We start from the raw sequence: 12567 nt of genomic DNA on the forward strand, positions 1-12567 counted from the left end.
TCAGTGTATGCTTGTCCTGTATTTCTCATGAAGAAAAAGAAACTGGGGAAATTCTGTTTAGTTTTGGATTACCGTTTTTTGAATGATAAAATCAAGCTATATCCATTCCCCATGCCAGAAATTAAAACTGTCTTCCAATATTTGGGCCAAGCTAAATATTTTAGAGTTTTCTATCTTAATGCGTGTCTCATCAGTGTGTCCTGGAGCGCGAGAGTCGTAAATATACTGGTATTGTTACCCCTTGGGAACATTTTGAATGGAAACGGGTGCCCTTTGGGGTTAACTCTGGTGCACAATGTTTTTATAGGAATTTGAGCCATATTTTTTTAGTATTATCAAAACAAATTCATGATGAGTTTCTTGAATGATATCTGTGTGTTCTCGGACAACTTTGAAGAGCATATGGAGATGTAAGAATGGTGTTAAGTAAATTGAGAGATGCAGGTTTCACTATTAATCCTGAAAATGTTTGCTGGTCTGAAAAGGAAATAAAATTTCTTGGGTTTATCACTGGTGAGGGAGACATGAGATGGATCCTATGAAGATAGTGCCTATAGGAATTTTTCCCGCCCTGAAAACGTCAAAGGAGTAATGCAATTTTTAGGGCATGCTTGGCTATTTTGCAGTTTCATTCCTGAATATGCTAATCTTTGTGCCCCTCTCAACAAGTTAAAATGGAAAGGAGTAAGTTTTAATTGGTTAAGAACAAAATAAAGCCTTTGAGAAACTAAATTATGCATTTCACACACGCCCATCAAGTGTTATCAAATTTTGATCATAAATTTGTAGTGCAAGTAGATGCCTGAAGCCATGCTTAACAAACCATCCTTATGCAGGATGCAAAAAAAAAAAACTGAGCAGGGTTTACAACCGGTAATGTACGAACCAGCACCAACAGAAGTATGGTATACATGAGAAGGAAGCGGTGGCATGTATTATTTATTGCTGTAGAGAGGTTTCAAGATTTTTTAGAGCAGGATACTTTTAGGTTGTGGACTGATAACTCTCACTTGGATCTTTTCCCACCTGTGTCAACTGTGTAAAATAGGCCGGTTGGGGGCGTTTTAGCTTTAAGATCAAGCACATTAAAGTTAAGGAAAATAGCACTGCCGATTCATTATCGCGTATGTCTGACCCTCCCAATGTCTTGTTGTGGCCGAGGAAGAGGACGAAGAGCTAGAAGAGTGCAACGAACTGAAAGGTGCGTACCCTGCCTCGGCAGCCGCCCGCTCCAGGGAGCTCTGCTGCGACAGGCGCGGGTGGGCCTGGTCCGACAGCTCCGCCTGCTCCCCGCTGCCCGCCGTCACGGTGCTCTCCGGGGTGCCGTCCAGGACCGGAGTGGTGCCTCCCCCCGGCCCCGGCATCGGGAACTCCACTCCCTCGTCGTCGTCGTCGCCTTCGTCGTCCACGTCGCTGGTCGTCAGCTGGCTCAGGGAGTCCTCCGCTCCGAGCACCTCCGGTCCCTCCGGCAGGCAGTCCCCCAACTCCGGGATCGCCTCCCCCTTCCCGACCACCTCCGTGATCGTCACGTCGTTCGACGACGACGACGATCCGTTCGTGGCGTGCTCGTCCGGCGCGGACGCGGCGACAGCTTCTCGAACGACCGCGGAAGCGGCAGACTCGGGCGGAGCCACGTCGCTCTCGCCAGGGCCGGCAGTCACCACGAGATCCGCCAACACACCGGCGGCGTCCGCGATCGGACTTCCTTCCGCGACGGTCGTCGTCTCCGCGACCCCTGCCTCGCCCACGCCGGGGGTCAACTCGCTTGTTCCCTCGTGTCTCTTCACTTCCAAGGTCTCCGTGACGGTGGCCACCTCCGCCACCACGCTGGCGACCCCCTCCGCCTCCCTCTCCGCGCTCTCAGCTGCGGCCATCGCCGGCACGGGGCTCACGATGAACCTGGACACGTTCCTGGTGGTCGTCACCTTCAAGGACTCCGCGGGGCCGACCTGCCCTTCGTCCGGGACCACCTCGGGGCCGTCGCTCAGGAGCCTGGAGGCCATCTCCAGGGCACCGCCCACCTTGGACGACAGAGCGCTCTTGAAGGCCGTGAACACGGACGAGCACTTGTCGTCCGTCTCCGGGGCGGGGCTCGCCGGTAGAGAGCTCTGGTCGCTCACGCTGCTGATCACGAACCGGGACACCTTGCGCACCTGGTCGCGGGACACCACACAGCAGTTGTTACTTACACAAGCCAACACTTACAGTACAATCCTCACTTACAGAATTCTTAAAATGATCAAGTCACAACTTGCCTCACAATAAATCTGTTTCAAGTTTTTTGGTTCAAGACTTTGTCCATGGCTCTGGATTCTTCCTAAAATCAAGATTTACTGTAAAAATGTATGTGTTGTTATGGTTTGTATTTTTTTTTTTAAATGGAACCTTTTTTCTAGCTTATACATTAATTTTAACAACACATGCTGAATACACACACAAAAAAAAACACTGCATTTTTTTCTTATATTTTATGAAAAACAACATATCTTAAAGGCATTATTAAAATTGTGTTTCTTTCAAATGCTGGCAACAGCAAAAATATTCCCATATTTTCTTGGGATATAGAACAAGAATTTCATGCAAAATTTAAAGAATTTAAGGTTGCAAACTATAGAATATGTCAAGTCTTTTATATGACAGTACTTAAGTCACTATTGTTTCAAGTGTACACATCCCTATCCACACTAGGGCCCTTGTGTCTATGTACGGCATATGGATGAAGAGTTACTCATGGTTAGTGTGTACTACGGTGATTGTTATGGGTACAGCTACTTTAGCTCCAGCTCACGTTAGGGTCACGGTTTTCGGTTTTCTATCGTAAGTTGAACGAAATATGATTGTGTTGCATGACTAATTAATTTAAATTGTTTGGTGTGATTTCATGTACTCTACTTTTTAATTAAATGTACTTTCCATGCAACATGTGTTTACCATCGAACCGTACCGCTCCCTTGTTCTCATAGGTTCAAAGTTGAATCCATGCTTCCACCGGAGGACCACGCAAGTAATTGCAACTGATATAAGTCCACGGAATTGTCCGTACACACGTCACCGCACCAGTCCTACATCCCACAACACATATTGTGTGCACGGCACACCCATTGTTCCCGGTAATCTTCAACCAACCACCGAAGTTACTCCAAAGTTCCGCACATAACTAACTCTCTAAAAACACAAACCAAACAGTCAGAAAATGGTGCCTGGTAACGGTATTCTTCCACAGTCAGTGTCACCAACAACTCAAAGTTAAATTACCTCCTAACATCATTTGTAGACTAGTTTATACGAAACAACATGTTATGTTTATTTTAAAAAATTAACCTCAACCAAAATGCTTTCCTCTCATGAAAGAAGCAGTATGAAATGTGCGTGCCTCACCGCGGGCGCGGGTATCCCGGCCAGGGGGTGCTGCGTGAAGACGTGCATGGGGCTGCTGGGACCCGACACGGACACCCGCTCCCGCTCCCCCGGGTCGATCAGCTTCGACACGGTCGCAGTCTCGTCCCGCTGCACAAGCCACGACGCCCCTGCTTCACCCCCGTCCGCTCCGGCAGTTCATCTCCACAGGACGCAAGCCAGTGTTCGTACTGACCACCAAACACAGGCAAAGCTTCAGGGCAACTCGAGAGATTTTTGCGAAATTGAAGACCACAACATTTTAACGACGAAAATACTGATCGAAGAATAGTTCATTCTTACGTTCTTTAAATGATTCATGCAATGGGGAATTTTGATTTAATGCAGTTTTTTTGGACATATGCCATTGCAATTTTGCACTGTGTCATGGAAAAATTCTTAAAATATAAATATAAATATGAAAAGTGTGAATTTTTTATCATCATATTTTTATCTTAAGAATTTTTCCATGACCAAACAGTGCAAAGCTGCAATGGCGTATGTCCAAAAAACTGCATTAAATCAGTTCATTCTTATTTAGGTAAATTAAATCTTATCATTGTTTGCACCACATGAAAGCTGAAAATTATGTTTTATTTTACAGTATGTTCTTAACATTAAGTTCGTTTCATATCAACTAATGTAATTGGAACATTAAATGATTATTTGTCAAATAGTAATTGCATCAGCTGATTTGAACTGTACTCACATTTCCCACCAGAAATCTTCAAACATGCAAGTTTTTTTTTTACTAATGAGTAAGAACACGATATCTCTCACATTTTACTATTGAATTACAATTATTATTTACAACCAGCTGATGTTTCCCAGCTCCATAATTCTACACAACTCTTCTGAGACTTTTAGCCAACATAGCAGAAACAACATAAAAATACTAGCGAGCATCATCTTTTATTATTTTTTAACATCTGGCAACCCCAGCACATGATTATGAAGACAGCACTGCAGTTTATCCTGAAAGGCATGCTGCTGAAAGATAACAACTGCCACACAACGCATTGTACTACAGAAAAACTGCTACCACTACAATACCATACAAATACAAGAGAGAGAAAATAATGTGAAGGAAAACCTCAGAGGGAAATGAAACAAAACAGCACAGAAACAAACAAAAGAGGAGGGCAACAGCCAAATAGCATGCAGAGTTACAGTAGGAAGCATTTTACTCCAGAACCACTCTACAATCTTTCAGAGAAATAAGACACCAAAAGCTTCCAAGAAACTTTATAGCCAGCAACATGAGTTCCCTTTTTAAATCTCTTGTATAGCAAGGTCCGACCTGTAAGCTCAGTTTGCTCTGCCAAGTCTGACTTAACACACAATGTCTACAAATACCTGCAAATATATTCAAGACTTTCTCAGGACCGTTTAATTAATTTTTTTCTTCCAATTTTTCTCCATCACAGCATCATTTTATTAGTAATAAGAGAAATTAGAAAAACACAAAAAAATTAATTTTCAGGAATGTGTAATTTCTATGTTACAAAATTTAAACCTCTGCACGGATGATGTTCAATGATTTAAGTGGACAATCTCCTAATATTTATAAGTAATGTGGAACTGAAGAAAAGCATAAAAAATCTACATGAAAATTACCAAAAGGTTGCTATAAATAACATTTTTGTGACCTGTCCTTCAGTGACATTATTTTTCGTGCTAGAAATTCCGGACAGAAGCACCTCGACAGTAAAAGTTTGGGAAGCTAACTGTTCTGCTCCGTTATATAAAAATATTTATAATAAATTCAAAGGGGGTTGGTTTCATGAATTTCCATCAAGCTGAACGGTAATGTTATGTATGAAATAAATTAACAAAATTGAAGCGTCTTTATTTTTTTGATATGAATTCGATGAATGTCTTACTTGACGGTCGGGTGGCCCAGCCAGAAAAATTGTGACACCAAAAACATGTACTTTGCAGATGCTATAATTCAGAAACCATAACTGACAGGCAAATCGATTTTGCTGGTTTTCTTTCTCTTCTCCAACATAACCTGTTTTTGCTTAGGCATTTTGCAATTAATGGCTGCAAAACCAAAGTTAGTAACTTTAAAATTATGACTAGCACCACTCAGAGCTCACTCAGGAGCAACATTTAATCACGCAAATCTGTCTATTGCTTTCAGTCACAGCTCTCACCAACTTAAATTTGAAGCTTCCCACAACACTCATTACATCATCACTGCAACTGTTAACCGTGTGAGTCATACGGAACGACCACGAGCAAAGTCAGCTCTACTTAAATATATTAACTTCAACTCTGTAGCTTTCATAGTTTACGAATTTTAAGCAGTGTCGAATCCTCAGCCGATGTGACACACAACCTGAAATTAAAGAAATTCATATTTCTGTCGGAAATTCATGTGAAATAAAAACGAAGCTGGCGGTACACTCAGTGAGATTTGTCATTCTGCTGGTTGTAGCTTCCCCAAGCCATGCAGTTTCTTAATTCTAAATGTATCTAAGCAAGGCATTCATATATACATCCATTTTTAAATCTCTACACACACTGCAATACTGTATGTGAAGAAAACACTTATAAACCACCAAATTAACCTCTGGGATACACAGAAGCTAGTATCTAAATGTTATCAGTGATACACAATTTGACAATATCACATGCTCACTCACCCAAACTACATGAAGTTTCATAGCTAGGAACAAGATTTTATGGTTTTAATTTTACTCCAATTTCATTTTCAAAAATAGTGTATTATTCCATAAATACAAATCTGAAATACTTCTTAATACTTTTCTCTCCAAATTTCTGACATTTTGACTAACACATGATTCAATTAAATAATAAAATCATTAGTAACAAGCATGTTTAGAACAAAAATATTCTGCAAAATAAAAAAAAATAATCTGAAAATGTTTGCGTGTTTGAAAAAAAAGTTTCATCATTAATGTAAAAATGTGTTATTGAAAAGTGATGCACAATCAAACAATGTAATATTCATTTTTTTACCAATCCATTTAGTTCATACATTTTGGTAAAAATTCACGCTAAATGAAAAGCATTCATTGAATTTACAATAGTAAAAAAGAAAACTATTTTTTTTTTAAATTGAGTTTTGTGCTGTTAAACTGTCAACTGTTTCCTTTTTTTAAGTTACATTTCGGTGCTAAATGGTGTATTAACTTTCATTTCAATGTTACATGTTCTGTTGACATGCTTTGCAGTGTTACTTAGGTTTCATCGCAGTTCAACATATAATCTTGTCCCTAGTCACAGCATAACCTTTGAATATATATATACTGTATGGAAGTCGTGAGTGGATATGATTTACTCTACGTTTTTCAGAAGCGTATGATGAGCAGCTTGGGAACTTCACCGCTGCAGTGCGCTGCCGTAACGCCCTGTATCGTCTTAGTTGTTATTTACACGTTAGAGCGCAGCACTGTCGCCCGCAGTCATTCCCCGCACCCCTCATCCATCATTCACTGCAGCTCAACGTCGTTCAACGGGAGAGGGAAGGGGTGTTTGAAGAGTTCGACACTTGTCCGCTAGGGACCACCACAAGTCGATGCCCTAGAGATGGTGGCGATTGCGGTGGTGAATTAACCAACTACCTCAAACCGTATTAGAAATTTTAACCTGGGCTGGCGACTTCTATACAGTATATATATTCAAAGGCATAACAGAACACGGACTCCTCACGGGCTAGCATGTTCTACATCAGCGACGCTGTGCCTCTAGTTCATGCAGAAGCACATGTCGGTGCCCGAAACTAAAACAAGCTTGCAATCAGCAACAGGGTGTGTGTAAAGCATGGTGCATGCACAAGAAAAATGCCAACATTGCGGTAGTGGGAATCACCTAAATATTTGGATGAGTTTCATACAATACAAAAGTTATTTATGATACATATATTAATTAGTACACCTGGAAATAAGAGAAAGCTGTAAAACATTTTTCACCATCTAAATTTTTTTTTTTAATTTCCTTCTCAATTTTTCCTTTTCTATTTTAAAATTAAAAAACAAATAACAAATACTACTTTGGAATAAACTTATAAATTCTGCTGGTCTAAAATAGTTCTTTATTTATACGTAGGGATGGGCCAGGCAAATCCTCTAATCATCACTATTCCAAAGATTAATTGAGGAAAAAGATTAGAAGAAAAATATATGAAAGCACATTCAGAAAGCCAAACACTAGCACTTGTGCATTTGAAATGGGCTAGATTATAAACTATACAAAAGATATGAAAGAAATGTTTGCATCTACAGTTAAAATATTTTTAAACAAAAATATAAACTGTTTATATCCTGAACACGAAAAATATTAGGAATGGGCTAGGTCAAACCCATGAACCCTTGAATCTCTATTATTTTAAATTAAGACTTAAGAGGCCACTCCAGTGTTTAAGGGCCCTACGCAACCCGCGTTAACCTCATAAGATTCAATGCTATTTTCATTTTGCTTATAACTAATTAACTAATAAAGATTTCGAAATGATGCTTGCTTGATATGCAAGACAACGATGCTCTTAGCAAAGCCCCTTTCTTCAAAAACGTGCTTAAATTATGGTTTTATACTAATCTTTACTAATATGCATAAGTGTATTGTCTTGGTTTGAACAATAATTTATGCACGTTTTTGAAGAAAGGGGCTTTGATAAGAGCACCGTTGTCTTACATATCAAGCAAGCATCATTTCGAAATCTTTATTAGTTAATTAGTTATAAGCAAAATGAAAATAGCATTGAATCTTATGAGGTTAATGCGGGTTGCGTAGTGCCTCTGAAACACTGGAGTGGCCTCTTTAAGATTTGAGGAAGAAGATCCTATGAAAAAAGCTGGGAGTAAATGTAGTAAATAAGTCTGAGTAACTTCAAACAACGAAACAAGCTAATTGTCACGCAAGAAGGGGTGGCTCCGAACACAAGCTGCCAGCGGCACGTGAGCGCAGGGACCAGCTACCGGGACGGGACGTGACCTGACGTCGCTCGGGGCATCATGCGGTCTGGTGTGTTCCAAGCTACGTGTGGGGGAAGCACGACGAGAGAACTGGCGTCCTTACCGAGTGGTGCCGGCGGTGCCCTTTGAAGGAAGACCGGCGCGACGTTTGGCGCGTGAGCGACCCGTGTCGGACCTGGTGGGTGGGGAGGGGGGGGGGGGGCGGGGGCGAGGGAGCATGCCGGCGAACAGGGGCGTAAGTGCAACCCAGAGAGAGAAGAGAAGGGATGTCCGGGAGTGAGGCGAGGGTGAAGAGACAGAGAGAAAGAAGCACATTGAGAGAACACATGAGTGAGACTACATCCAATGAACATCAAAAACAGTACATACACGTCCAGACATCACGCTACACTATGGAAGCCCAGTGAAGCTCTAAAGCTACTCCCAAACAGCCTTATCGTTCCCACATGCTTCCACACACAACACAGCCAAAAAAATCAACACGCAACATTCAATGATAATAAACGACAGATCTTTTGCGATGCCCTTTTTTCAACACTCAACACGTGGCAATGTTTCCAAACAACTTTGAGAGCAGTACATAAAAACATTTTGTTTGTTGTTGGCTTCATTTAAAACCACTAGTACCCCATGTCCATTTTTGATATGACACAATTAAAAAATCACAGCTGGCACCTATTACAATTCAACACTGCTCATTGTTCATCACTTATCCCTCTCCACTCAACGGCACTACACATCAGCATGTGTCAGCAACCAGGCCCCTTCCATAAAACTACCAAATAACGTGCTGGTGACTCACCTGTACAAAAACAAAGCTTAACGAGAAATAATTATATCAATAACAATACACTTAACAACACAAACATAAAAATAAATTTAAAAAATTTTTAAAGCATAACCTTAAGGTATTTTAATGATGATTTTGTTCATAAACAATTGCAAAGAAAACAATTTTAGTAGGTTCTATGAAATAACTAATGTTCACTATTAAGTCTACGGCTCATGTTCTATGATAAATATTTTTATTTCTAATCAATACTACTGCTTAAGGGTCATTCATGTAATTCTTAATACAATGCACCTCTTGCATTTGTAGTTATGTAACAAATATATTCAACAGATAGTCACCAAGTTTAATACAAAAGGTGTAAAAAAAAATCACACTTAGTGAATATCTGTTGAAAACATATAGCAAACAACAAATGCCAAGAAGGTATCGTGTTAAAATAAATTAAAATAGCCCTTAAATAATAGAAATGAAGGTAAAATGTAATGACGTGAAACAGAGGTTAAGTCCCAACCTGTGTGTACCTATGCTAACCATTCCCCACTTTAAAATAGACTTGTGCAAGGCTTTGACTAAGAGAATCAATCAAAGCTCTCTTTAATATTTGATAGGACTTTAACAAAAAAAATTGCTATTTGTTTTATTTGAAGCTTTGGTTTTGATGCAAAGCACTGTGAAGCTCCACATTTGTTGCAAAGCTTTAAAACATTCGAAGCTTCACTTTCCCTCATGAAAATATTTACGTAGTTTTTTTTTGTTGTATATGTTTTGATTCAATAAGTTTGGTTACTTAAAAAAAATAAAAAAAAAAAAAAAACGTGGCACTCCGTTCATTTTTATGAATGCTCAATAATAATATTATTCACGGTTATTTTATAATTTTTTATTTGAATAATTTTATACGTATAGGCCCAATTGGCTAATCACATAATAAGTTCAATCATTACAAATGTTAAAACTTTTTTTATACTTCAATACTGTATTTTAAAAAATAACTGTAATAATAACTGAGAAAAATATTCACAGTTTGATTTGACTTTGCAAATATTTTAAACAGTTTATTTGATATTTCACGTCAAAAAACTAGTATTCTCCAAGGCCTGGTTAAAATAAGTTGCTTATAAAGACCTTCCTTTTGTTGTCATACCCAGAAAATATTTTCAGCTGATAACCCATGAAACTAAAACATATCAGCTGCTAACTTAACACACCAGGATGTTGCTAACACGAGTGCAAACCTATTGCAAAGAGAAGTACGTTTATAGAACACACAAACCCTCAAAACAAAGTTTTATACAAAACAGAAATGCTGTTTTTTCAGAAAAAAAAAATTACTGTGTAAGTATATTTTCCAAAGTACAAATTATTACTACAATGTAACCAATATCTAATTCAAGGTTTCATTATTGAGTCAGCATGCAAAGGCTACCAAATTATGCGCATCATGTTAATCTTAATACCTAATTATTTTAACAAAAGGCCCAACATAACTGCATATTTATGCTAAAGCATAAGAATCTACTCACACTGTTTTTATGACTTACCAAAGCCAGTACAAAAGATACAGTGTCCATACTTCTAGCACCTGTGGTCACTGCTTTCAATGACAACTTGATCAAGTATTTTCAAAATACAATAGTTAAAAGCTTGCTCAAAACCAGGTCTTCCGACAAACTGCAAGGTTTAAAGTAGACAAATGTAGACAAAGCAACAGGTAGTTCTCTACAGGTGGGCGTGGCACCATGTGTAGGCGAGGGGGGCGTGGAGTCTCCTCAGATGGTTGTCGTTCTTTAAATACCACGTGGCATGCAAGACACCTGTTGGGCAGATGTCAGCCCGCGGTGGCCATCTTGGTTCATATTTTCGAAACTAGGTGGCAGGGATGCAAATCGGTAGGCCGCGACGTTAGCCACTAAACCAGAGTGACAGTCGGGAGATAAAGAACTAAATAAGGAATATATACTGTAGTTGGGAGGTGCCAAATTGAAATACAAAAATTCAAAATAAATATCTATGACGGAACAGACGCTGCAACTTAAAAATTTAAATTTAAAAAAAATTAAATATTGGTTTAAGATTCCAGATTAAACTATCAAAAATCATTTTCATGATATTGCTGAAATAAAATACAAGTACCTGGTGGCCGTTAACAACAAAGACTTGAATAACTGGGGTTTAAATATGTAAATATGAGTACATTATCACTTATTTTAAAATATATCATTAAAAAAAAAAACAGATTAAAGTTTATCGTAAAATATCTTGCAATGTATTTCAATGTTTAAGTTAGTTTAGATGCTTAATTAACAAACAAATATTTATTAATTTAAATATTATATCAAAAATTTTTGTTTTAATTATTGTACCCGACTTCCAGAAATTCTTAGAAGTAAAAAAATTTTTTTAAAGAAATTCTAGAATAATTTGGTATTCGTATTCGATTCAAACTAAAAAAAACTGAAATTTACGCAGGCCTAGTACATACTGAAAAACCTTTTACAATGATATATTGTTATATTTTAAGAAAACCCTTAAAACATTATGAAATTCAGGTTACTCACAGGTAAGAAGAACTATCTTTGCAAATATATGGTTATTTGAATATCCCAATTATATTTCCTCTGATAATTCAAATTCAATACAAGTACCCAAGCTGCAGGCACTCACCCTGGACTGGGACTCGAGGGAGGAGTCGCGCTCCCGGTCGCGGGCCTTCCTGCTGGGGCTCTCCATGTGTCCCAGGGCGACCACGGGCAGCTCCCCGGGCCGCTCCTTCAGCTGGCGGGCGATGTCCTCTATCAGCTCCATGAACAGCTCCGAGTGCTCCACTTGCAGCAGGTGCTCCGACACCTGCCACAGGCACTGCCGGAGTCACCTCTCCGTCCGTGACGAGGAGGGAGTCTGTGTGGCCAGGCCGAGGACGAGGAGGGAGTCTGTGTGGCCAGGCCGAGGACGAGGAGGGAGTCTGTGTGGCCAGGCCGAGGACGAGGAGGGAGTCTGTGTGGCCAGGCCGAGGACGAGGAGGGAGTCTGTGTGGCCAGGCCGAGGACGAGGAGGGAGTCTGTGTGGCCAGGCCGAGGACGAGGAGGGAGTCTGTGTGGCCAGGCCGAGGACGAGGAGGGAGTCTGTGTGGCCAGGCCGAGGACGAGGAGGGAGTCTGTGCAGACTAGGCCAAGGGTGTGGCAGGATTCTGTGCGTAGTCACCACCAGCAACTTTACAAGACAATTCTGACCTTTCCTTTTACTGTTCACGCGGGGCTTAGGTGAGCGCTGGTCGCCAACAGTTATGTCCCGGGTTTTACCACAAGTCTATTATATTTTCAGCGGGAATGATTAAGCTTTTAAGCTTTCCTATGTTACCGGGATTATGTTTACTGTCCTAGGTACCGGTTTTGCTGCTGGGATTCAAAAAGCGGAGTCAACTTATCTATACTTTGA

The 12567-nt window shown here is 40.0% G+C and overlaps 1 protein-coding gene across 1 annotated transcript in view; it reads right to left on the reverse strand.

Annotated features, from left to right (window-relative positions):
* LOC134538582 (uncharacterized) overlaps positions 1-12567 on the reverse strand; it is a 76407-nt gene that overhangs the window by 23022 nt on the left and 40818 nt on the right. Inside the window, exons 20-23 of the mRNA XM_063380007.1 lie at positions 11797-11979; positions 8443-8514; positions 3379-3507; positions 1210-2153 (exon numbers count right to left, since the gene is read on the reverse strand). Coding sequence (XP_063236077.1) covers positions 1210-2153; positions 3379-3507; positions 8443-8514; positions 11797-11979 — 1328 coding nt within the window. The remainder of the gene's footprint in view (positions 1-1209; positions 2154-3378; positions 3508-8442; positions 8515-11796; positions 11980-12567) is intronic.

The sequence above is a fragment of the Bacillus rossius genome, chromosome 13 (assembly GCF_032445375.1).
Source record: "Bacillus rossius redtenbacheri isolate Brsri chromosome 13, Brsri_v3, whole genome shotgun sequence".
Taxonomy (NCBI): Eukaryota; Metazoa; Arthropoda; class Insecta; order Phasmatodea; family Bacillidae; genus Bacillus; species Bacillus rossius.